General features: G+C 34.7%; 1 protein-coding gene across 2 annotated transcripts; it reads left to right on the forward strand.

Moving 5' to 3' along the window:
• Positions 1–12,290: 12,290 nt before the first annotated feature.
• Positions 12,291–23,803, forward strand: LOC140846450 (killer cell lectin-like receptor subfamily F member 1). 2 transcript variants are annotated; one of them, XM_073222808.1, is made up of 6 exons: positions 12,291–12,472; positions 16,195–16,293; positions 17,005–17,160; positions 20,672–20,811; positions 21,204–21,316; positions 23,279–23,803. In XM_073222808.1, exons 1-6 carry the CDS (start codon positions 12,388–12,390, stop codon positions 23,385–23,387), a joined length of 702 nt encoding a protein of 233 aa, XP_073078909.1. In that variant the 5' UTR covers positions 12,291–12,387; the 3' UTR covers positions 23,388–23,803. The 2 variants fall into 2 exon arrangements, with proteins under 2 accessions (XP_073078909.1, XP_073078910.1); XM_073222809.1 differs by lacking the exon at positions 16,195–16,293.
• Positions 23,804–27,395: the final 3,592 nt, after the last annotated feature.

Consider the following 27,395-nt stretch of genomic DNA (forward strand, 5'->3'; position numbering starts at 1 on the left):
CTTGCAAATATATAAATGGGAGGATTTGTGATGTAACTTTTCTTAGGTGGCACCAAAGGGGAACTGAGAATTTGTCAGGTGGCAGTTAGCTTGTCTGAATAGCTCTCCCTGAGCTCTAAAACCAACACTCCCAACTTCTCAAGCATCTCTTGGCATTCCCTCTGTCCTAGCCAGGGTCTGCCTTCTCTGGAGGCCACCCAACAGGTCAGGCAAGCTCAGCTATGCTTGGTGCTTCTGTCCAGTCTATTTTCCTCCAGGAAACACCCTCCCCTTTTCTCTCCATAGTCAAACCTGTAGCCATTCTTTAAAACTCAGCTGAAGTCCTACCATAAAATCTTCAACTATGAATGCTGGTTCTCATCTTTCTCAGTTATTGGGAAGACTACTACACATTTCATATCAAATATAGATTGTCCTGCTTTCTAGTAATTTCGTCTTTGTTGGATGGAGGGGTATTTCCCAAAGTTATTAACCATTCCACCAGAGCAGAGACCGTATCTGCAAGTGTCTTTGAATTTCTAAGAGTCCGGCTCTGTGCTATATACTCAGGAAGAATGGATTGACTGGTTCAAAAGATTCTATTTAATGTATTCAACCAGTTCAATTTAATTTTCTTAGCTGTGTATTAAATTTCAGGAGTTAGGTGATGCAGGGGGGAAAGGCACTGGGAAAGTTGAGAGTATGTGCATTTTAAAGATGAAAACGGTGAGTTTAACTGGCTGACTTTATGAAGTAGTGGACTAATGGATTGAAGCTATACTTCTAGAACTTTCCATATGTAAAGAGAGAACCACGGTGGCAGAACTTTTATAGTTACTCTTTCTAGCAGTTAATCTGGTTACCTAAATTTATAAAGGACACAGAACCTTATGAAAAAATAAGAACCAGGGACTCCTATTTGGAAATCCATTTTCTGTTATCTTAAAGCAGAGCCCAGGTTTCATGTTATAATTTTCACAAAGAAAGTTTTTGGTGGAAACACTCACCATTTAATCCCACAATAGCATCTATGCAGCCATTGACTCCTGAGAATTCCTCTTTAGTATTCTTTTTCTTGTTGTTGTTATCATTAATCTATAATTACATTGATAATCTATATATATAATTATATAGATAATCTATAATCTATAACTACATGAAGAACATTATGTTTACTAGGCTCCCCCCTTCACCAAGTCCCCCCCAACAAACCCCATTACAATCACTGTCCATTAGTGTAGTACGATGTTGTAGAATCACTACTTGTCTTCTCTGTGTTGCATATCCCTCCCTATGCTTCCCCCACATTATACATGCTAATCATAAGGCCCCCTTTCTTTTTCCCTACCCTTATCCCCCCCTTCCCACCCCTCCTGCCCAGTCCCTTTCCCTTTGGTAACCGTTAGCCCATTCTTGGGTTCTGTGATTCTGCTGCTCTTTTGTTACTTCAGTTTTTTTCTTTGTTCTTATACTCCACATATGAGTGAAATCATTTGGTACTTGTCTTTCTCCACCTGGCTTATTTCACTGAGCATAATACCCTCTAGATCAATCCATGTTGTTGCAAATGGTAGGATTTGTTTTTTTCTTATGGCTGAGTAATATTCCATTGTGTATATGCACCACCTCTTCTTTATCCATTCATCTACTGATGGACATTTAGGTTGCTTCCATTTCTTGACTATTGTAAATAGTGCTGCGATAAACATAGGGGTGCATCTATCTTTTTTAAAGTGGAGTGCTGCATTCTTAGGGTAAATTCCTAGGAGTGGAATTCCTGGATCAAATGGTATTTCTATTTTGAGCTTTTTGAGGAACCTCCGTACTGCTTTCCACAATGGTTTAACTAATTTACATTCCCACCAACAGCATAGGAGAGTTCCCCTTTCTCCGCAACCTCACCAACATTTCTTGTTTGTCTTTTGGATGGTGGCAATCCTTGCTGGTGTGAGGTGATATCTCATTGTGGTTTTAATTTGCATTTCTCTAATGACAAGCAACGTGGAACATCTTTTCATGTGTCTGTTGGCCGTATGAATTTCTTCTTTGGAGAACTGTCTATTCAGCTCCTCTGCCCATTTTTTAATTGGATTATTTGCTTTTTGTTTGTTTAGGTGCGTGAGCTCTTTATATATTTTTTATGTCAACCCTTTATTGGATCTGTCATTTATGAATATATTCTCCCATACTGTAGGGTACCTTTTTGTTCTATTGATGGTGTCCTTTGCTGTGCAGAAGCTTTTCAGCTTGATATAGTCCCACTTGTTCATTTTTGCTTTTGTTTCCCTTGCCCAGGGAGATATGTTCATGAAGACGTCACTTATGTTTATGTCTAAGAGATTTTTGCCTATGTTTTTTTCTAAGAGTTTTATGGTTTCATGACTTACATTCAGGTCTTTGATCCATTTCGAATATACTTTTGTGTATGGGGTTAGACAGTGATCCAGTTTCATTCTCTTACATGTAGCTGTCCAGTTTTGCCAGTTCCATCTGTTGAAGAGACTGTCATTTCCCCATTGTATGTCCATGGCTCCTTTATCATATATTAATTGGTCATATATGTTTGGGTTAATGTCTGGAGTCTCTCTTCTGTTCCACTGGTCTGTGGGTCTGTTCTTGTGGCAGTACCAAATTGTCTTGATTACTGTGGCTTTGTAGTAGAGCTTGAAGTTGGGGAACATAATCCCCCCTACTGTATCCTTCCTCAGGATTGCTTTGGCTATTTGGGGTCTTTGGTGGTTCCGTATGAATTTTTGAACTATTTGTTCAGTTTGTTGAAGAATGCTGATGGTAATTTGATAGGGATCGCATTGAATCTGTAGATTGCTTTGAGCAGGATGGCTATTTTGACAATATTAATTCTTCCTAGCTAAGAGCATGGGATGAGTTTCCATTTGTTAGTGTCCTCTTTAATTTCTCTTAAGAGTTTCTTGTAGTTTTTCAGGGTGTAGGTCTTTCACTTCCTTGGTTAGGTTTATTCCTAGGTATTTTATTATTTTTGATGCAGTTGTGAATGGAATTGTTTTCCTAATTTCTCTTTCTGTTAGTTCATTGTTAGTGTAAAGGAAAGCCACAGATTTCTATGTATTAATTTTGTATCCTACAACTTTGCTGAATTCCAGTATCAGTTCTATTAGTTTTGGAGTGGAGTCTTTAAGGTTTTTTATGTACAATGTCATGTCATGTGCAAATACTGACAGTTTGACTTTTTCTTTACCAATATGGATTCCTTGTATTCATTGTTCTTTTTTAGGAGGAAGATGAAGATGAAAATTTTGAAGAGGAGAGTGATGATGATGGTACTGCAGCTCTACTTGCAGAACTGGAAAAAATTAAAAAAGAAAGAGCTGAAGAGCAGGCCAGGAAGGTAAAATCACAGTTAAATATTTACATCTTTCTCCATCTTCTACTAAACAAAAAATGCATTTTATTTCAGTATCTTACATTAGAAATCATCCTTGCCATGTCTAGATACTATAGCACTTACAGATCTATAAATGTGATTTTTTTTGTGACATCCTTTAAGTTTCCTGGTTTTGTTAGAAATTCCTTGCAAATACTTCAGCCATGCCTAATAATACACATCAAATTGATCTTCATTCACTTACTTGTTTATTTGTTCAGCAGATGTTTAGTCAGTGTCTGTTAAGTGTCAAAAGAATCAAAGATGATTCAGGTGTAGTCATGGCCTACAAAGAACCCACTGATACAGTGAGGCCATCTTTATCTCTCCTCGTCTCTTGCTCCCAGACTCCTTTCTAGGTGCTGGTTGATACAGTCTGTCAGTACATTTTATGTAACCTAGGGCAGTTTACCTAAGTTCTGCGAGTCCCCATAGACTAAGACTTCTCTGAGTCTCCTTTTATACAGTGGAAGAAAAGGATGTCTAACTCAATGATAGTTATAAGGATTAAATAGGGTGCATAGTACATACCTTTAAACTTTGAATTTTACCCATAATAGTAACTAAGGTGAAACTGGGGAGGCAAGAACAGGTCAGAGCATTAGGAGAGGTTCATAAACCAGGGCTGCAGGAGTTTGAACTCTTTTCTAAAGGATATGTGGAGCTAGTTGATTTCAGCGGGAGATGGGTAAGATTGGATTTGCATTTTAGAAAGATTACTCTGGCAGACATATGGAGGTTGGATTAGAAAGAATTTATTGTGGAGGCTGTTATATTAATCCTCACACAAAATTGTGAGAATCTTGCATAATAGCAGTTGGAGTTGAGAGAAATAAACAGATGCTAATAAAGCTCTCAAGGAAGTAGAATTGACCAGATAAAGTGACTGATTAGACGTAGCAGCAAAGATGGGTGTTAGGGTCCGGGCTTCTGAGGCTTCTCCAGAGAACAAACTACACAGGCATAGAGATGTAAATACAGGCAAAGTCTTTATTCAGCCAGCAAGCTGGGGTCGACAGCACCTCCCCTGACACGCAGGCCGAGTCCGAGCTGCCGACCCCCAGGCAACTTTAGGTATTGCTTATATAGGATTTTCACAGCATTACACCGAAGCCCGTGCATTTCTACAACCAATAATTTTAAAACACATTCTATATTGTAATCTTTCAGGAAACACTCCAGCTGCTTGACCGCTTCAATTGTTATCTCTTGCTTACCCAAGCATGTCTATGTGACTTATCACGGATCACGCCGCCAGGCTGTTGCCCACTTCTAGTTATCTAACTTAAAGCAGGCGCATTTCTAAGCTTAGCCTCGGGTTGTTTATTCAAAACTGGATGGCCCATGCTGAGAACAAAGCACACAGGCAGTTAGGTTAAATGTTATTAGTCCTCTTTCCTGACTCTTGATGCCCTCTGCCCTCCTTTACAATGGGCATGTTTAGGTGGAGAGGAGAGAGATGATGAGTTCTGTTTAGAACATGTTGAATCTGACACATGAGACATTCTGTTGGGGGTGTCTGCCTCCACTTTCAGAGGGAACAGCTCAGCCTTTTTTATGGGCTTCTGTGTAAGATTTCATTTGAGCCAACAACCTCACTGTTAAAAAAGAGGGAAAAAGACGTGGGGAAAAGACTGATGTAGGTTAGTGCAGGTATTCTAGGAAAGTAGAGGACTGCTAGAATTCAAATTGGAGGAAGAAAAATATTTTAATTATGATTCTCATCAGAGTTTGGCATAAGATAGCTTAATTCCTGTACTGCTTAAAATTTTTATATCTAATTTTTAAAAATCAATGAAGTAAGAATGTTCCTGATACTGCTTTCACACTTATCTCTTCCATCTCCTTCCTCAAACCATCCTCTCTTGCTTAATGTATCCTACTTTTGAAGGTTTTAGAATATTAAACAATCCCCTTGGAAAGCATTTTCAGTTCACCAAGACCTGCTAAACTCCCCTGCTAGTTCTTCTCCTTTGATCCTGTATTTCTGTTCTTGTAGCACATGCCACCATTTATTGCATATGCTCAACTTATGTCATCCTATTTTTCAGCGCCTGACTCAGGTGAGTACAGCTATAAGACTTCTGCTCACATTTATAACCCATAACCTGAGAAAATACCTGGAATACAATGAAGACTAAAAAAAATTGCTTAGTGATAAATGAATCATTAGGTATTGACATCCTGCCTATGGCTAAAGAGTCTAGGCTAAACCCTCCTGATTATTTTGATCTAATAGGAACAGAAAATCCAAAGGGAAGTTTAAAAATAAAATGCATATACTCAAACCATCATATTCCTCTTCCTTCAGGGAAGTTCTACTTTCTAATTTGTTTTCCTCTTTCTGGAGAATTGTCAAAGATGTAGTGTGATACACATCAAGAAAAGTTAAAATCAGCTTATACTACAACATCAAACAACTAAAACGAATTTGGATGGCTCAGATCTTACGTTCCACAAGTAAGTCTCCTGCTATTTTTTATTGTCCGTCTAGAATAATATTACTTTCTGCCATAACTAAATATTTAGTGTTACTGTGGACAGATGTTAGATTTCATAAGACATATACACAATACATCAAGCAGGAAAAGACAGGATTGATGGAAAGAAGGGAGTAAAAAGTAATTACTGTCCTAAGCCAAACATTTTGCTATTCTTTAGGTTGCCAACAGTTCTGTGAATGAGGTATTATAATTTGTCACTTTTATTAAAATGTAATTGAATAGATAAACTGGCACGTGATTACAAAGTGAGTACATATCAGATTTGTCGTTTTCATGTTCATGTGGCTTGACTGACTCCAAGGCATGCACATAATGATGTACTCTTACTGTGTGCCCTCTGCTTCTCTAGGACTCACCCAATGTACTTTGTATTCATTTGCTAGGACTGTCACAGCAAATTACCATAAACTGGGTGGCTTAAAATAGCAAAAATTTATTCTCTCCCAATTTAGAAGTTTACATTCAAGGTATTGCTAGAGTTGGTTCCTTCTGGAAGATCCTTTTCTTGAAGGAGCTAGATAAATATTTCCAGGGAGAAAATGGTTATTGATGATTAACAATTTTGTTATACTGTATACACTATATAGAACTTGTTTCTCAAAATGCTAGTGAAAATGGAAGATAGTCTTAAATTGCCTGAAGCCATAGATAGCTGGCACTCCTCGGCACCATGCACGGCTGTACTTCCAACTTCACATTGCCTTCTCTGCGCCTCTATGTACCCATTCTTCCTCCTAAAATGATATTAATGGATTTAGAGCCCAATCCAGTATGATTGCATCATATTCCTTTCCTGAATAAAATCCACAAATAACCGGTTTCCAAACAAGGTCACATTCTGAGGCTCTGAGTAGATGTGAATTTGGGGGACACTATTCAATCCACTACACACTTTTCAGAAAAGGATTTCCAGACCTCAACTCAAGAGGATTTTATTAGGCTATCTGGAAGTGGGAGATATAAAATTGCATTCTAAAATAGAATTCCATGAAATTATAATACACAGTGTCGTTTAAGATCCATTGCATTGTGATGATATACCTCAACTCAGATTCACAAATATTTGATCATGGCCTAGAAGTATTTCCAGACTTCCTCATACATTGTGAAATCAAACCATCAATAATTCAATGGAGAAGATGGGGAAAAGAAACTTCTGTCAACTAGTGATGAAGTTAGCCAAAATAAATGGTTCAACTATTAACAATAAAATTCTCCTACTAATATGTTTGAAAAAGTCTTCACGTCCTTATAAAGCACTCCTGGGAGAGTGATAACAATTGTCTACAGCTAATTATATATACAGTTAACCACTGATTATCAGATTATAGATGCAGTAGTAACTGAAGGTTTGAAACAATGCAATAATTCTGAATTACAGAACTAATGTCTGTATACCTGGTGCCTATGTTGTACTGTAGTGAATAGTGAACACATTTATGAAATTTAGTTATAATTCTGCAGCAGTAAAGAGATGATTTTGAATATCAGAAATTTTAAGGTGCTGCTTTGATGAGCTATGTCTTACAAGATCATGTCTTTCCAATCTAACATTCTAATTTAAATATTCATTTCAAACACCTATAGATACAGTACACACATATACAGAACTGAAGATATTGTAAAAAATGTTTACATCAATCTATAAAACTGATGAAACTTCCCATTCTATCATTTCCAGACAAAGGAGCTGATTCACTATATTTATTAGTCACCCGTCTCCATGTTTCCTTTGTTTTGTGCTTTACGATTGATACTTTCCCTTTCCAGTCCCAATTCTTATTTATCAATTTTTCTTTTCATTTCCTACAAGCATATTCCTGTGATTCCCTTTGTGGTTCCCAACATGATCAGGTAGATCATCATGTGTGTAGAAGCCAGTTTAGGAAGACTTTGAAAAATACCGAAATACCAATATCCTGGTTTGCCTGTTTAAACTTCCACAGTTTGGAAGTTAATTAATAACAAGACTCTAAAGCTAAATTGCCTGGATTTATGTCTTGGCTCTGCCACTGGGGTGATCTTAATCTTGTTACATAAACATACCGTGTTTCAGTTTCGGTTCCATCATCTATAGCTAGAACCTACTTCATTGGGGGGTTGTGAAAATACATCAATTGATAAATTGAAACATGTGGAAAGTGTCTGGTACATGAAATACTCAATAAAAGGATTATTTCCTTCCTCCCCTTCTTTCTCTTCCTACATCAAGTAAAGTATATTAATGTCAAATAAATCTTTATAGGATCCAACTTAAAAATGATTTCTACTATGAAATCTTCTAGGTAAAATATGCAAGCAGGCATGGTGTCTTAACATGAGCTCTGTGTTCATATTAAAACTTCAGATTTGCCTAGTATTCTAAGTGATTGCATATTAATTTCTAATTCCTGCATTTGACAGAGTAAATGCACACCTTCTTTCAAGAATTGTGGTACATATTTCATGAGACCTTTTCAAATTGCTTTGATTCTCATTGATATATTCAAGTCTTGATCTTTGAAAATGATTGCGTATATTTACTAATATAAAGGATTCTAATCTTTACTCTGGAAGGAATAAGCTAAACTTTTCTGAGAGGATGAATTGCTATTGCTGATTAACAACAATTTTATTGTACTATATCTACAGTAGAAAATGTTTTCCAAAAATCAATGTATAAAGGAAATATAGGAAACTCCAGTGAAAATAGAAGATACTTTGAAATAGCCTGAGGTCACAGAGATGACAGCCAGTAGTAAAGACTTGTTACCATCCCAATTCCAGACTTAATATTAAATTTTGGATGATACTTAATGTATTTAACATTTGCATTGTTAGTGAAAATAGAAGATACTTTGAAATAGCCTGAGGTCACAGAGATGACAGCCAGTAGTAAAGACTTGTTACCATCCCAATTCCAGACTTAATATTAAATTTTGGATGATACTTAATGTATTTAACATTTGCATTGTTAGAAACTGGGAAAGCTATATTTCCACTTCTTTACAAGTATACCAAAATACGATGGATTTTAAATATGCAACTGGTAAATACAGCAAATTCCGCATTTAATGGAATGTATTTTCTCTTCTAGCTCAAATTCCAGGGTTTAAAAGTGGTAATAATAAATGCCTACATATAAAACATGGCCAGATAATTGCAAAGTAATGTCTATTGTAACTATCAGAAAACGATATGTTCGGATTACATAGAATACACCAGAAAGATAAAAAATGAACACCTGAGATTTCCCAGTGTTTTGATGTCAATGATGTGAAATATTTTTGTAGCTAAAAATAGATGTTCTTAAACATTAAAATCTATATATTGTCTTTTAACTTTTATTTCATTATAGTAACAGGACAATAAACAATTTAGTAGTAACACAGACACTGCAAAGAAAATAAGGAATCTGAAGGAACACCTTTGGGACAGAGTATTCAATAAACCCTTTCATTACTGGTATTAAATAAATCCAGTTTAAAGATATTCAAATCTTCCAATACTTTCAAAATAAATTTTGTCACTATAATTTCATATTCTTGTTTAGGTTTATATAAAATACCTCTCTTTGCCTCTTTATGGTCATCTATGAGAGGAATGAATGGTCAAAGTAGGAAGATAAAATTGCCTGACAAAGTGAATCCCAAAGAAAGATTTTTTTTTTTGTCGTAGAAAATAATGGTTTCAAAGTGAGAATAGAGAACCAAGAGATATTAAACTTTGTTAGCCAGAGAAGATGCAAAGAGTGTGCAAATGGCTAGTCACCAGTGGAGTGGAATCAATGGACAGAATTTCATTTAAAAACAAAGAATTTTTCCTTGTCATTGTCCAGGCAGTGAGCTTTAAGTGGTGGAGTTGTACAAATCAAGCCGCTGTGTCTGTCTTCATGGAGCTTGCAAACTAGAGAGGAGGACAAACATTGATAAGGTGATACATTAATAAGTACACAAGACAAATAAGTTCTTAGAAAGGGGGGAAAAGTTATCAGATTATACAAAGAACTTGATCTGGACTGAAAAGTTAGTGTAGACCTTCCTGATAGAGTAATATTTATGGAGAGATCTGAGAAATTAATAATTTTATTAACAAGAGAGGGAAGGGATTAAGGAGATGAGAGTATTTCAGAGAAGAACACAACCAATCAAGCAGCTTGTGGAAAGGTCTTGTGTTGGAAGGAAGTTCAGGGTGGCTGGATCCCAGAGCTGGAGGGGGAAAATGATCTGGTACAATCCAGCGGGGGGAAGAAACTGGAAATATGGAACTGAAAACTGAGAAAGACCTTGACTTTTTCAGGATTTTCTCAGTCCTTAAACTCATACAAACTGACGTAAGATAAATAGAACAGAATCCATATCCTTTTACAATCACAAATAGGTTTGCAAAGCTGTCAGACATTTTTCCAGCCTGGGGCAAATAAACCTTTGAAGCTTAAATCTGTCAAAGGGAGAAATAAAGTGAGGAAAACCTGTTTATAGCCTACAATCAGTCATCCACTCTGCTCACCCAAGTCTCTCACAACCCAGCTGCGAAAAGGGACCCCACCCAACCTCTCCAGTCCAGATATGTCCTCATCCCCCTTGTAATCACCTCTTGATATGGAGTGGACTACTTCTCTCCACCCCTTGGAAACACCTATTGATATGGAGATGCACTAAGGCCCAGTGAGAGATTTTGGAAATATTGCAATTTTACCCACAATAAGTAAAGTCAATTCTATAGGTATGAGCTGATTGCTAAACTTTCTTCTCTGTAAAATGTCAAATACAGGGTTGTGTGAGAAACCATGACAACAGATAAAATATTCTGTAACTCTGTGAATGGTGATGCTAGTAGAAGCAGGTGGAAAAGTCAAATTCATTCCTAAAATAAGATTATTCCTATGCAGATGAAGCACTATCCTATCCAAAATGGAAGGGGATTAAGTAATAGATCTTCTTGCAGGTGGGTGGCTGGTTTCCCTCAGAAACTGCTGTTTTGGTCTCTGCTGGTTAGGCATTCAGCAGAGGTTTTGCAAAATCTGCCTTAATGAGGGAGGACCCTATGGAGCATCTACACAGCTTCCATCCTTCTTGTCTTGGGCAATTTTATAGGTGCCCATTTAATAAGTTCCAGAACAGCTTGGGAAAGAGGCTGACTGACATCCACAGGTTAGACCAGTTTGTCCATCCAGCTATTGATAAACGCACCAGAAAGTTGAAGACTCATGGTGGGAAAAATGTACAGGAAGCAGTAACCCAAATAATGCTACTGTAACTATGATAATATCAAATATAAGCACAAAGTCACTACCAAATATAAGAGGATGACTATACAAGATAGCCTTAGTTTGCCCCTCCAGCTTTGATGCCCACCTTCATCTCACTTTTTGCCCTGGGAGACTGTGATGACAGTTTTGCCCAGTGGCCTCCACTTGCCCTTGGCCAGCTGGTGCTCAGCAGGAACACAGAGGGATGAGCTAGGAGTCAGGGCCAATGGTCCTGGGCCCCTTCCTGGGAGGCCAGGATCGGCTGTGCTTCCTTCAGGGGCGCCTGCTCTGTTCTGCAGTCTGACCTCCGTCTTCTGCCTCACTCGGGAAGTCTCATGGCTGAAGGCTTTGAGTTTCCATTCTAGATTTGCTAAGATGCCAGAGATTTGGAATTTATTTGCCAACTTTTTGAACTACTTCATCTCAATTTATGATATTAACATATCCAGAATTGTATTACTCTTCTTTGTGTGGGTTCAGTGGAACTTTTGAGAATGATAGGGAACTTCCCAAATTGAATTTTAAAGATGGTTGCACACCTCTCTACATATATGCTAAATTCAATCATACCCTTGCAATGGGTGATTTTCATGGTATGTAAATTAGCTTTCACTAAAGCTAAGAGAAAAAAAAATCTCAACTATTTTCTCAGCATCATGAATGATATCGTTCTTAAATTAGTCCTGGAATGTTTTTTTTTTTTTTTTTTAGGATGTCTTTAGAATGCTCAAAATTGCCAGTATTTTTTTCTTCAAATGATATTACTAAATTATTAGCATATTTTGGAATCAGTATAGTTGTTTTAGGATCAGGAAATAATTTAATTCTTAGGTAACGGCAAGCTAGTATATAAAATCAAGTATCAATATTTTAGGGTGTGTAATTGAAAGGTCATGTATTTATGCTAAACCAAAAAGCAGCTGTATATCATTGAGCTCAGTTCTATTAGAGGAATACAATAGTTCACTCCCCTGACTTTTAAAAACTTATCAAGAAAAAGCTTTAAAAGAACCAAATATGATACTAAATTCAATATGTGGTGGACATTTGAGAAATTAGGTGTTATCGAGGTCATGGGAAATGAATTTAAAAATAAAAAATGTTTCCTGTGAGGTTTTCACCAATAGATGAAACCGTGAACCCTTGTGTGTCCCTGAGCAGACAATCTGGGGACAATCTTATCAACAGTTTTATTATTCTTTTCTTATTATATATTATACTTTAAAAATAAAATATATACATATATAAACACACATTCACTCACACTGAAGATGCAAGATGAAGAAAGATATATGACATTGAATGTAGAGTTGAGGAAAAGGATTTCCATCCAAACAACCCAACTTAAATTAAAAGGTATGAAATTTAGTTTTTTATCCAATTAATCCAATTGGTATGGGCTAATCTGGGTATGGATTTAATATGCGCTAATATTAATATGGATAATAATGTGGATAGTAGCTTCCCATGTTCTGCTCTTTTCTGTTCTTGGATAGTTTTATTTCTTTTGTGCTTCCCTCTCTCTGTCTCTCTCTAGCCTCTCTGTATCTGTCTGTCTCGCATTTATCAAAGTGGGACTAACAGTTATTTCTTTTAAAATAATATTTTGTCTCATATAATTCTTCAAAGATACTCTCAGGAAATACATGCATTCTATTAAAAGTAGTAATTTAAAAAATGAATATTTTGTGCCAGTCATCCACCTCCATATTATTCATAAAATACAGCATTTTTAAATGCCAACTTTTAATTCCCCTGGTTAAAAACTTTAAAATATGTTTCTCACTAGGTGAAAAAATTTGTTTTAGAAAAGAGAGATAATAACTTGAAAGACCACAAAACGCACCAGTTACTCTGTGTGAACATTTTTTCACACTCTGTTGGCAGATGTGACTTGGAAACCAAAATGTGTTTGGTGCAGAGAAGATGTTCAGGAAGCCACAAATAGCAAGTTTAAGTAAATAGCAAAATTAAACTCCTAGTAATTTAGGTGGCATATGCCAATAGTTACCTTTTACTAATGGATCCTTTGCTAATATGTGATAAAGCTTGGGGTGAGAAATGTATGTTATATTTTAATCTAATTGACAATTTAAGCCTTGTCATTATATACAGGGTTTTACTTAACTTTGTGATGAAATATTTGTATCCTTGTTCTCCTATTTTGGTGCTCATGATAATAAGAAATTACATTTTTGCCATATATACAAAGTTTCAGAATCATTATAGAAATAGTATCACTAATAATATGTGTTATATATATCCCATTGGCCTTGCACAAATTGTTGTAAAATTACTTGAAATAATTCCTCTCTCTGTGGTTATGCCATTAGCTAATGCCCAGTTAGGGACCTTTAATATTTTCTTGTTATTTTTAGAGATACCTTTTTTCCATCTTGGCTTAACTTATCTTTTTCATATGTGTAAGCATACATATTATGCAATTATATATTATGCATCTTATACAATATAATTATAGTTATTTTACAATTTTTTAAAGTCAAACCTATACAGCAAGGTACTTCCAGAGACCTCCACATCCCATAAATCCAGCTCCCATCCTATATTTTTGCTGTGATTTTTATTATCTCTTTGCTTCTGCCAACTCTGGACTTAGTTTGATTTTCTTTTTCTAGTCCCTTGACATGTAAAGTTAGGTTGTTTATCTGAGATCTTCCTTCTTATATTAATGTAGGTAATCATGACTATAAACTTCCTTCCTATAAGGGAATTTCCTGCATCCCATAAGTTTAGGTATGCTGTGTTTCCATGTTTGTTTAAGATTTTTTAAAAAAAATTTACCCTTTGATTTCTTCTTTGATCCATCAGCTGTTCAGGAATATGTGGTTTAATTTGACATATTTGTGAATTTTCTGCTTTTCCCACTGTCTTGATTTCAGGTTTCTTACTATTGTTGCTGGGAAAATACTTGGTATGATTTCAATCTTCTTAAATTTACTGAGAGTAGTTCTATGTCCTAACATGTATCCTGGAGAACGTTCCATGTGCATTGGGGAAGAATGTGTATTTTGCTGAGGTTGGATGGGATGCTGTGTATGCTTGTTAGGTCCGTTCAGTCTAGTATAGTTCAAGTCCAAAGTTTTCCTATTGATTTTCTGTTTGGATGATGTATCCATTGTTGAATGTGGGGTACGGAAGCCCCCTGCTATTATGGCATTGGTTGTCTACGTCTCCCTTCAGATCTTTTAATATTTGCTTAAGGTATTTAGGTGTTTCAATGCTGGGTACTATATTTATGATTGTTATATGTTCATGATAAATTAACCCCTCTAGCATTATACGATGACCTTTTCTGTCACTTGCTACAGTTTGACTTAAAGTCTGACTTAAAGATTTATACTTTCATCTGATACGACTGCAGCTACCTCTGCTTTCCTTTAGTTTCCATTTGCATCAAATATTTTTTTCCATTCCTTCTCTTTGAGCCTGTGTGAGTTCTTAAAGTTGAAGTGAGTTTCTTGTAGGCAGCACGTAGCTGGGTTTTGTTTTTCTTTAATCCATATAGCCACTTTATGTCATTGGAATACTGAACCCATTTTCATTTGGAAAGTTCTTCATAGTATGTACTGGTTACTAACAGTATAATGAGGATTTTTGTATGGGTAGTCATAAGAGTGATTGTTTTCAGTTTTTTAAAAACTATTTTTTTATGGTAAAGGCTTATGTCTTAACCTTATAAATTAAATTATACTCATTTGTACAAGAGAGAATACAGTCTAATGAAAATGCTATTTTCTCCTTAATTCTGAACCTTAATATGCCTCAAATTCACACTGTGAAGGTCGCCCATGTTGCTTGAGAGAAATAATTGAGCCTGAGATGAATATGAATAGGCTTCCAATTGTTTTCTGATAACTATTTGCTTGATTTAAAAATAAGTAAATAAATGGCATTTTGTTACATGTTATTATTGAATTCTTGGAGTTTACTAGTTATTACTGCTAATAATTAAAAATATTCAAAAATAATCTGGGAAATGCAGGGTATTCATTAATGAAATTCTGATAAATCTTATTTTACTATTTTTGTCAATATTATAAGAGAAAAACTATATCAGTTCTCTGAAATACTGCTGTGTATGGTTCATTATGCTTCTTTTTGCCTGGGTTTGACAACTTTAAATGTCATTTCTCTATTCCCACAGGTTTCAAGGGTATTTGGAATATGAATTTCAGTATTAATAATTCAATTTATTGACTGAACAATAAAATGATCACAGTTATGAGAGTGATTTCTCATCAATAACTACGATTCATTTGCAAAAATTATCTTTGATAAGGACACAATCTATTATGCAAAATATAGATGTCATTTATTCAGTATAAACTACTTATATAATTCTATAAATCTAAGTCCTCTTCATTGAGATAGAGAAAAATAACATATATACTTGAGGTAATGCTTTAGACTATTTACTTTCTGTCTAATGATATCAGTTTATTGATTAGTAACCATCAGGGAGGGTACACTATTATCTTGAACCTAGCAGCACAAGTATATGAAAATTAAAACTGCCACTCTTAAGTAGTTTACCATCTAATGAGAAGCTGAAGCATCATTATTCCTTGGGTTGGAAAGGATTTTAGGATTTTTTAAAGATTAAAATAGCAAGTACCAGAAGTTATATTTAGTTTGGATTTATATTACATCTTCAGTAAATGAAATAAGTCAAATGACTTGTGAATATTATGTTAAAGCATAAGATTAATTATAAATATTTTTTGAATACATATGTATAGTACACAATATATGTGTGTATGCTTAGGGAATTATTAGGTGTATAGATAAAAAATTTTTTTCTATTGGTCAGTTATGTCAAGTGTTAGCAATTTCTTAAGATTCAATGTACTATATATCATAGCTTCTGACCACCCAGAATATTATCATTATTAAATAAAATAAATAGGTACTTTTCTATTTATTTAAGGTTTATACTTTTGATTGCCTAATATCCTTTGAAATTTGAAGCCAATATTATATACAATCCTATCATTACAATTGCTGTCACTTTTTGAAAATATACTTTTCTAAACTAATTCATGTGATTAATCTCTCAGACTGTTCTGTGATGTTGCACTGGTATAAAATCTTGCTGGGAATATCTGGAACAGTAAATGCTATTCTGGTTCTGACTTTGATCTCTCTGACTTTGTTGGGTAAGTTAAAAGATCTTAAATAAGAATATGAAAAGATGTTTTCTCTTTTTCTCATGACTCTTCATATTCATTCATTCTTTATTATTATATTAACAAAAATTTAATAAGGAGTTATTATGTATAAAGCAGTAGTATATTATACTCCATAGTAATGTATTTAACAGCTAGTCAAATTAGATAAGTGTTTTCTCTTCAAGTGGCATATGGTCTCATAGGAGGGAAAGTTGAGTGTGTGTGTGTGTGTGTGTGTGTGTGGTATGGTGTATTTGGAAACCATATATTCAGATTTCTTAGATAATTGTGAATAGGTAGAATTATGTTATTTTCCTTAAAAATGTTGATATATTTTATCTAAGAATGCATTTAGTTTATTTTTGTTTTATCTATCAAATATTGATTGCTATTATACCCCAAATATTATTACAAATTCCCAAAATTGGGAACTTTGCTTTACTTTCTTTATATCACCAGTTCTCAGGACAATAGCTGGCACAGAATGGACCCTCAACAAATATGTGTTCTATAAATGAATTAATTGTATAATATTTGAAATTATCTTTAATTAAATAAACAGGAAAATTTAAAGAAACTTTCTACTTACTTCTTCAGTTATTTCTTATAATAATAATCAGAATTATTCCAGAGAAATTGTCTTTGGGACTTTGCGTAGAGAAGATATTTACCCAATCTTAAAATAATCTTGTTTTCAAGTTTCTCAGGGAGTGTTGCTGAAATGTCAAAAAGGAAATGATTCAAATATCACCCAGCATGATGATATTGGAAATCTGAAAATGAACAATGACACAAGAAGAAATATAAATGATAAGGATGCAGGTCACTGTGTTTCAAGAGCTACAAATTATGCAGGTATCTTTCAAGTCTTGGCCTATAGTAGTTTAAATCTTAAGACTTCCTAAATTTGAAAAATCCTATTGAAAAATCAATAGATTAAATTAATAAGTACAATATGACATAAATCTACTTTTCACTCAAAACTTGATTCATATTCAAAATTTTTTTTGTGGTGGGAGGAGAGCTGTAAGACAGAATGTAACAAATAGGCTTTTTCCTCCATGAATTTAAAATCAAGTTGAGACATATAACTACTGAAAGTTAATTCTGATTATAAGGCAGTATGTAAATAGTTATTTTTTTCTGTCTCTAGCTTATTTATCCTTTTTTTGAAATGAAAAATAGATAAAAGTAGTTATCTAGCAAACTATTCGTGATGTTAAGCTTAAAATTTCCAAACATACAGAATTTTGGGAAACTGTACATTCTACTTTTTTTTTAGTTTAACTTTTCAACACAACTTCTTTGAGCTTTCAACATTTATTTTAAATCATGGTATGTGAAGAAGGTAAAGATTAATTTATTTTATACTTGTGTATCAAAAGATTTTTCTCTAATCCACAAGTTTATGTTGTCCCCCTTTATCACATATAAAAATGTCATATATATTTGGTGTACTTTAATGACACTCTTTTCTGCTAGATTATCTGTTCTATGTGTAAAAGTCCCAAGCTAACTGAAATTTTATAATTTTATTACATAAAATTTTATACTCTGACTACCTAATTCCTCATTATGCTGGGTATTGTAATAGAACCTTTTCAGAGGTAAGAAAGCTTTGATAGGTAAATGTGAAATCATGTAGATACCATTGAACATTCGTTAAAGTCAGACTAATACTGTATAAAACTATAAGACATTAATTTACTATATTTTTTCTTCTTTTTAAATTGAGGTAATATTTACAAACATAAAGTTAACCATCTAAAATTTAATCAGTGATGTTAGGGCATTCAAATGTGCAACCACCATCTGTCTGCTTCCAAAGCATTTTCATCACCCAAAAAAGAAATCCCACACCCAATAAGCAATTATTTCCTATTCTCCTTCCCTCTGGCCTTTGGCAACCACTCATCTGCTTTCTGTATCTATGCCTATTCTGTATTTCCATATAATGAAATCATACCATATTTGACCCTTTTTGTCTTCTTTTTTTTGACTTCATATGTTTTTCAAGTTCACATTGTAACATATATCAGCAGTCTATTTATTTATTTATTTTTTTTAGGACATATATTCCATTATGTGTATGTGTGTGTATGTATATATATCACAATTTCTTTAAGATAGCAATAATAGCCAAAGTGTTCTACAGATTCAAAGAAATACCTATTAAAATCCCAATGGCCTTTTTTGCAGAAACGGACAAGGTGACACTAAAAATTTTATGGAACTGCAAGGGATCCTGAATAGCAAAACAATCTTGCAAGAGAGTAAATTGGGAAGATTCACATTCTCTAATGTTAAAATTTACTACAAATCACCAGTAATCAAAACCATGTGGCACTGGCTTTCAGACAGACATGACACATCAATGAAATAAAACCGAGGTTCTAAATTAATCCCATACACCTATGGGCAAATGATTTTTTGACAAGGGTGCCAAAACATTCAATGTGGAATGTACAGTCTTTTCAACAATGGGCCTGGATCAACTGGATATTCACAGGCAAAGAATGAATTTGGACATGTAGCTCATATGATATAAAAAGATTAATTCAAAATGAATCAAAAACCTGTGTAACAGCTCAATTATACAATTATTACATGGAAAAACAGATGTAGATCTTCATAACCTTGGATTAGCCAATTATTTCAAATGTTATATCAAAAGCACAGGTGGAAAAAGAAAAAAACATAGAATGAACAGCTTCAAAATAAGGAATTTGTGAGGGGTAAAATTCCTCAAGGGAGGAACAACCTAAGACAGGCACAGTCGCAGGGAGGCCATCAGGTGAGAAATTGGGGATCAACAGAGGTGAGGCTTAGAACCTCACCCCCCCTGCTTTGAGAGAAATCTTCTGCATCCGTGGATGTTTTATTGCCCTTGTCTAGCTTGGATTAACATTTAGTCTACAGGCACACACCTGATCATCTAAATTTGCTCTCTTACAGCACTAAACTATGTTTTCTACCTTTATCTTGCATCTACCTACCACTTCAGCATTTTATTAAAAAAAAAATAATAATAATAATAATAATAAGGGAGAAATGTGGGATTCACATATAAATCAAGTATAAAAATCAAACGAATATTCATATTTGACCTGATTGTTTATAGCTCATAATGTGTGATCAAAACTGAAAGTTTCTGTGATGACTGCCCTTGTACTGTTCACCATGTAAGAACTTATTCACTATGTAAGAATTTGTTCACCATGTAAGAACTTGTTTGTTATGCTTCAGAAGATTGGAGACTGACGAGAATTAGGCTTGGGGTGGATTAATGATTGTACATTGAGCATTGAGTCCCCTATACAGAATTTTATTGTTGTTAACAACCATTTGATCAATAAATATGAGAGATGCCTTCTCAAAAAAAAAAAAGAATCAATGCTTTAAAATAAGTAAAATGATTTAAATCCAAGTTAACATAGTTAACTAGATAGTGCAGTGAGATTCACAGTGGCTAAGTAGAAATCTCTGCTTTCTAAAAGAAACACTAAACCAACTAAGTTACAGAAATTGTGATGTTAAATAAAAAGGACCTTGAGTTTGCTGAACTTTGTAAGGATGGCACAGAAAAAACGTTAATAAATGGAAAATTACCCTAAAAAAAAGAAAGGAATTTGTTCTTCAAAGGACAGTGTCAAAAATAGAAAAGACAACACATACAATGAGAAAAATGTTGCAAATCATGTATCAAGTAGGTCTTTAGTATCTTAAGATTATATTAAGAACTCTCAATAAAAAAGGAGATTTTAATGGTCACAAGTTTGAATGGTTATATGGACCTACATTTATATTTTACGTACACTTCCCTTTTCCTCATTATTATGGCAGACATCTCAGATATTTTTAGTTTAAGAAGACCTCAATTTCATTTTAATTTAAGAAGTCAAAGGACTTGATGAACTTACAATTATAAAGAGGCTGAAAGAATACTCTTAATCTCAATATTATTTAATATCAAAAGACTATATTAAAGAAATTTAGACACATAAAACAAGGAGATTCTAAAATTTCATATGGATATATAAGCAAATGGCATAGATAATATTTTATTTAATCTCTCAAATAGTATTAATGTAATATATAGCTTCACTGGTTCTTATTTTAGTAATTATATTAGATCCTGGCATGAAACAAAATTTATGTCTAGGGTTTGCTTCATCTCACTAAATTGATTCTTAATTCCCATGAATTAGCAATTCTATTTTGGATAACTTGTGAGTCTGAACATCTTTTTATGAGTGATTTCATTATAGCTCCACACTTACTCATATAACCCATAAGTATTTTCATTGTCAATGTTCAAAGAAACATATGTAACTTAATATCCTTTGTTTCCATCATTTACCTATAGGGTTCTGCCCATCAGATTGGATCAAACATAAAGGAAAGTGTTATTGGTTCTCTAAGGAGATGAAGAATTGGAGTGACAGTTATGGATATTGTTTGGGAAGAAACTCTCATCTACTAATCCTTCAGGACCAATTTGAAATGGTAAGTAGTTTAGTATCATGGTTATGGCATTAGCCTCTTTGCTGTTAAAAGTGACTTTCCTCTTGTTTTTTCCTACCCTTCCATTAAATATCATTTATCTTGATTATGAGGTTTTGGCACCCTGTTAAATTTTGTGCTCAAAGCCAATTGTTTGCTTGACATATGGTGGTCCTGGTCTAAAAACTTGTATTCAGTTTGCAAGTAATATATGTGTATGTTTATGTATATGATATATGAGGTATTATATAATGTGTGTAAATAAGATATGAATTGATCAGTATTGAATCTTCATTCAGAGTCCTGGCTGCACAATAAAATTCTAAAATCTTACTTGGTACGTCTGAATTATTAAAATATTCTGTTCATCTATTTAATTTTCACTCACTTTTTAGGCTTTTATTCAGAGAAACCTAAAACAATCAAACTATGTGTGGATTGGACTTAACTTTACTTCCCTGAAGACGACATGGACTTGGGTGGATGGTTCTCCATTAGATTCAAAGATGTGAGTCTTTTTTAATATGCAATCTGATTTGTTGCCTATTTGTAGAACTTATCTTCATAAGGCACCTCCAAGTCTATAAGAATCAATTCTGAAATAGTTTTTGGTACTAAAATTTGAAAAGATGAAAATTAATGTTCACTGGGGTAGTGATGGATATTTTGACTTGGTTTTTAAAGTAAAAGGATTTGGAAACAATAAAGGTTGTGCATTTGATGTTTAAAGGCTACTCACACCATATATGGAAAGGTGGACTCAACCAACGTAGCCTTCTGTTTTCAAAGTGCTCAGTGCTTACCCAAACCACTTTTGTGATTAAAAAAGAAAAACCCATGTACAATTTTTTGTATTGCATGATTATCATAATATTAATGAAGAAAAAAGAAGTACAAGACAAAACAAAATAATTCAAAATTCTCATAGCAATTGCAAGAGATTATTGGAGAGTTGAAACATCTCAACATCTTTGTGTGCTTATATTAATTTTTAAAAATATTTAATTAGAAACACAAATAGTAAAACCAGTAAATTCACATCTTATCCCTATGTTCGTAGTTGCATAATGATCTCCAAAGATGTCCATATCCTCTCCCCAAATCCTGTGAATATGTTACCTTACATGGCAAAAGAGACTTCATGGGTGTAATTCAATTAGCAATATTGAGATAGAAAATACTATGCTGGCTTATCTGGCTGGGCCAAGTCATTACAAGAGTCCTTATAAGAGGGAATAAGTAAGGGAAGTCAGAGAAGGAGGTGTGATGGCAAACACAGAGTCCATGTGATGTGACCCTGGCCCAGGGAATGCAGGGGCCTCTGAAGCCGGAAGACTGATGACTGGACTTCTCCCTAGTGCTCACTGAAGGCACCTCTGCAGACACTTGATTTTGGTCCTATAAGACCAGTTTTGTGTTTCTAATATCAAGAACTATAAGATAACAAATTTGTCTTGCTTGAAGCCACTGAGTTTGTGTTAATTCACTATAACAGTGATAAGAAAATAATATAGTATGGTAACCAACTTAACGATACCACTGTGTTATTTCCCTTTGCTATTACTTCATCAATAAATAGTACTTATTTTTTTTTCTCACTGCACTAAATTAATCAATCTAAGGGAGTCAACTAAAGACATTATTTGGGTTGGAGAACAAAATTATGGGTGTGTCCTGAGGGTTGAGTCGTATCACTGAACATTACCTGATAGACGACTGTGAAGATGATAACCTCAGTCTTTTTCCTTACACCACATACACTCAACACTAATTTTAGTGTTGATTTTAACTCTACACCATGCCTAGGGATTTTTGTACAAAATATGTTCAGTACAAAATTCAGATATAATCTTGGGTGTGGTGTATTTTCTTCTGTAAAAATTCAGTACTTACTTGCCCCCTATTAATTTGGAAGCTTTAATGATCATGTGCATCTTTTCCATGATTCTTTCTTGAACTTTTTCCAATAAATCACTGATGCTGCAGTATTTTATAGCTAACTTTATTATTTCATTTAACATTTGCCTCATGGATAAACAATACAATAAATGCACAATTTATTAAAGGCTTCCAGTGTCAATTTGCATACTGAGTTCTTTACAAACATCTATAAAATCTCTATAACAATATCATAAGGTAAATATTATTTTTTTTACAATTAGATACGAGAAGCCAAGAAAGGTTTAATGAACTGTTCTATGTGACATCAACTAATTTTTTAATCTAATGACCACATGGGACACTAGAACAGGTATATGGACACATACTTATTTTTCACTCAGTCATTTGCAAACAGACTCTCTGGGAAACATGTGCCAGTCACAGAGATATTGCAATGTTTAGTGAATCAACACATTTGAAAAGCCTTGAAATTTGAATTACCTTTTTATTGAGGAGAGTGTTACCTGGAAACACAAATGGATGTCTTCAGCAATAATGAGTATTATTATATTTTTCCTTTCTTCTGCAGATTCTTCATAAAAGGACCAGCTAAAGAAAACAGCTGTGCTTCCACCAAGGAAAACAAAATTTACTCTGAAGCCTGCAACAGCGTTTTCAGATGGATTTGCCAATATTAGGATTAAAAAAAAATTGGTAGTGAAATAATCAGTCATCAGAGTCTTTTGTTTACTAGTTTCTAATAATAATCTTAAGGAGTAAGAATTCAAAACTGCAATTAAACATTCAAATCTCATCTCTGTTTTCCTTCCATCATCTACATTGGTCCTAAGCTCTGAGTAGCCCACATTGATAGCTTAAGACAGCCTTCCAATTTTTATGTGAACCCATACATTTATATGCAGGACTTTCCTTCATTTTTAAATTTTACAGAAAGTGTGATCAAATAATGTCTGCATTTCTGTATTTCATGTTTTTATTAACAATATCCTATGTAAATTTTATGTAGTTTTGAGTTGCGCTACAGTGTGGATTTATATACGTTTTTTATTCCTTTACTGATAAGCATTAACTTTGTTTCCAGGTTTTTGCTACTATAAACCATGTTTGCAATAAATATTCTAAATATTTTCTTAAATAGTAGCACTTTCATTTCTATGCTATAAACCTTAAAACTGGAAATTCTGGGTAAAACGTGTTAATATGTTCTTTGCTTTAGATTTTATACAACTTTTATCTAAATTTAGAGGCTATCACAAATTTCTAAGAAGTATGGTACAGAAAAAAGAACTTAACCTTTTTCCTGACCCTCTTAAGAATTGGCTGCCAATCTGATGCATTTCATTACAAAATTCAGGTCTCATTCCTACACAAGACACTTGCCTAATTAATCTCAGTACAATCATCCAAATCAACAAATTAACATTGACGCAATACTACCATCTAATTCTCAGGCTCCCTTAAAAGTTGCCCATTTTCAAAATAAAGTTCTTTAGAGTAAAATACCATCTTCTGCATTTAATACTATGTCTCTCTAGTCTTCCATCTGGAAGAGCTCCTTAGCCTTCCTTAACATTTGTGACCTTGACACTTTTGAATACTACAAGATGGTTATTCTGTAAAATGGTCTTCAGTTTGAATGCATCTATTTCTCGTGGTTAGCTCAGGTTAGGCCTCCTTAGCAGGAACAGCAGAGAAGATGGAGTAGAGCTTTGTTCGTCTCACCGCAACCTTTCAGAGTGGGACACACTTTTATTTCTTCCATTATTGGTGATAGTCACTTTGTTTACATGATTAATGTAGTGTCTACCAGTCTTCACTGTAAAGTTACGCTTTTTCTTTTGTAATTAATAATAAATTAATAAAATTAATAAATTAATAAATAATTTGGGGGGAGGGACCTTAAGGCGAGTGCGGCCTTGATATTCCCTTCAGTTTGAACAAGCTTCTTTCTTTCTGACTGTGTATCTCTGACCTCCCCTTTGTCAGAGCATTTACTTTAGAAAACTTATGGTAGGAAATTCTTTCTCTGCCCCTTTGTGATGTAAATCAGTTAAAAAGCCTTTTAAAGATTTTACAGCCTAGAGATAATGTTTCTCAAGGACCTGGCAGCCATCTCTTTGAAATGTAATTATCAAGAAAAAATAGCACCTCTATTTCTCATTTTTTATGGGAGGGCAGGAGCCTGACCAGTGAGTACTTACTCCAAGTTGTAAAACCACCTCTTATCATAAAGATCTGAATAGTTCAATTTTCCTTCGGTTAAACTACTTAGCAAATATAGATGGTGTATGATGTCCCCCTCTCGTCAGTTTTGAAGGACCCTACTGCCCTCTGTTTCAGCCGATTTTAGTTCAGACTGAGCCCTGGTGCATCTCCCCTTTGCAAGAGCCTTGAATACTCTGCCTTTCCTGTGTGACATTGTCTGCTGCAATTTTTTGCTTTGACAGCAGGTACTTTTAAATTCTGTAAATATCCCATTCATCATCAAAATTTCAATGTAACTCAGTATTGTGGACTCCCATTTTCACATTTTGTTCAGTGGGTTATAGTCTCCTATTCTGATGGTCAAGTTTTTCCCAACCTAGTTATGAGAGTCACCTTCAGGGTGACATCTGTGTAAGATAAATTCCAATAAATTTCGACGGAAGCAAGCAGGGGAAGAGAGGCAACAAAGGGCCAGGTAGTTTATTTGAATGCCACCCGGGTGATGTTCCACGGTCTGAAACACAGGCCAGGGAAGTCATCCCCAGCAGGGCAGGCAGCAAGTTTTTAAAGAAGGCAGGGGGAGGGAGAGCAAAGGTGTACAGTGGTGCGAGGATTGGCTCGTCTAGGGTACGTGGGGGTCCCTCATTGGCCTTTAGCCAGGTACTGGAAAGTTACCACTACTCTTTTAGCTTGGGGGAAGGGCTCTAGTTGGGAGTGTTATCCGATCAGGCTCTGGAATGTTGTCAGACCGGAACCTGTTGGTCTCTTTGCCTCCTTTGGTGAGGCCTGAGCTTGTCCATCAGGCTCACCCCTTCCCCTGATGCCTGCAGCCTAACAATCTGTATCATTAATCTCCACAATTCTTTGCTGGTTTGTAGTTTTTTAGAAAATGGTAATAACTTCAGCAGAATGCCAGTAACCATTTTTGCTAATGTTTGAACTAGACTTTATATTCTAGCTTGATTCATAAGCATTAATAAAATGATTAACCGAGATGAAAATAAACATACAAAACTCTATTTGTCCAACAAGTTGTTTCTCTTTGTATCTCTTAAAATGTTAGCTTTTATTTTCTGTCTCCCCATCTAGAATTAAGCTCCATGTGGGCAATAGTTTTTTTCCTGTTTGGATTGTAGGATCTGAAGAATCAAAAGTTAGCATAAGTACAGCCATCTTAAGGCCTAAATACCACCCCCTAACCCAAAAGAAGGAAAATCATTAGAATCTTGAAAAACAAGTTAGTTAGCCTGTGTCAATTGTAGTGACCTTTAGTTAGCCAACCGTAAATCAGTTAATCATACATGCCTAGCTTATCTTGCTAGAACCACCCTAGACATTCCGAAGGTGATCTCATCTAACCAGACCCCAGGATGTGGCGCCAGCAAAAGATTTATGAGCCTATAGAAAAAAACCCTGTATTGTAATTATGGAAAATTTTACCCCTTTTGAAAATGCTATAAAACCTTCTGGCTTTGTGTGCTCTGGGTCCTTGTTGAGACCCGCTGCGACGGGCTGACTTGGACCCCAACTAGTTGGCTTCCGAATAAATTCCTCTTGCTTGTTGCATCAAGAAACGTCTTTGGTGAGTGATTTGGGGTGGCGCCTTCCTCAGGGGAATCCAACAGGATCCCTGTTGTGTTTTTTTATTTAAAGCTGTGCCTGACACTTAATAGGTGCTCAATAAATATTGATTGAATAAAATTTGATATGTGCTGCGAAAAAAAAATTGTGTGATACTTTTGAGAATATAAGGTAGGGGGATTTGATGTCACTGAATTTAGCTTGTACTTGTTTATGTGACAAATGACTTATTATCTGAAGTGAGTAGAATTGGGTAGAAAAAAGAAGAAATCTTTGCCCCAGATAAGTCACTCATAGGTGCAAAAGCCTTTCAGATTTAGTGAGTATGTTATGCTTTTTAAATATACAAGGAAAGTTAGAGTTATTGAAAGCCAAAAAAGGAAAAGCTGGATCTGAGAATTTTGAGATGTCTTATGCGTCATGTATTTGTAGTTATTTTTTTCAGCAGCAATTAAAGCCAATAAAAGGCTTTAATTAGCAGAGTAAATCGGTCAGCTTTGAGTTTTGGAAACATAACCCCGGCTGTCATGTGGGAAAGGAACACGAGGAAGTGGGTTCTTAAGGTAAATGTAGGTGACTATTGAGCAAGAGATGTCGGGCTAGAAGGAAAGCTTCGGAGATAAAGAGAAATGAATTGAAATGCAAACATTAATGGGACTTTTTTTTTTGAGGTACATACAATAAAATGCACAAATCTGAGTGTACAGCTTGATGAAGTTTGACGTGTATACTCTCATGTAACCATCGCCCAGACCAAGATATCAAACATTCTCACTAATTTTTCCTTCACTTATTTCACCCATGCCCCCTCCTTTGCTCTGGCAACCACCACTCTGCTGGGACTTGTTGACTGACAGAAAATGATAATGAGGAAGAAAGCAATGTTAAGGACAGTGCCA

Source organism: Manis javanica, chromosome 15, assembly GCF_040802235.1.
Source record: "Manis javanica isolate MJ-LG chromosome 15, MJ_LKY, whole genome shotgun sequence".
NCBI lineage: Eukaryota > Metazoa > Chordata > Mammalia > Pholidota > Manidae > Manis > Manis javanica.

Bases quoted from the DNA above. Each gene is read 5' to 3' on its own strand.
- LOC140846450 (XM_073222808.1), top strand. From the start codon at position 12,388: ATGCAAGATGAAGAAAGATATATGACATTGAATGTAGAGTTGAGGAAA. The intron at 17,161-20,671 runs GTATCTTTCAAG...ATTTACCTATAG, and splicing joins AAGAGCTACAAATTATGCAG to GGTTCTGCCCATCAGATTGG. The intron at 21,317-23,278 runs GTGAGTCTTTTT...TTTCTTCTGCAG, and splicing joins TCTCCATTAGATTCAAAGAT to ATTCTTCATAAAAGGACCAG.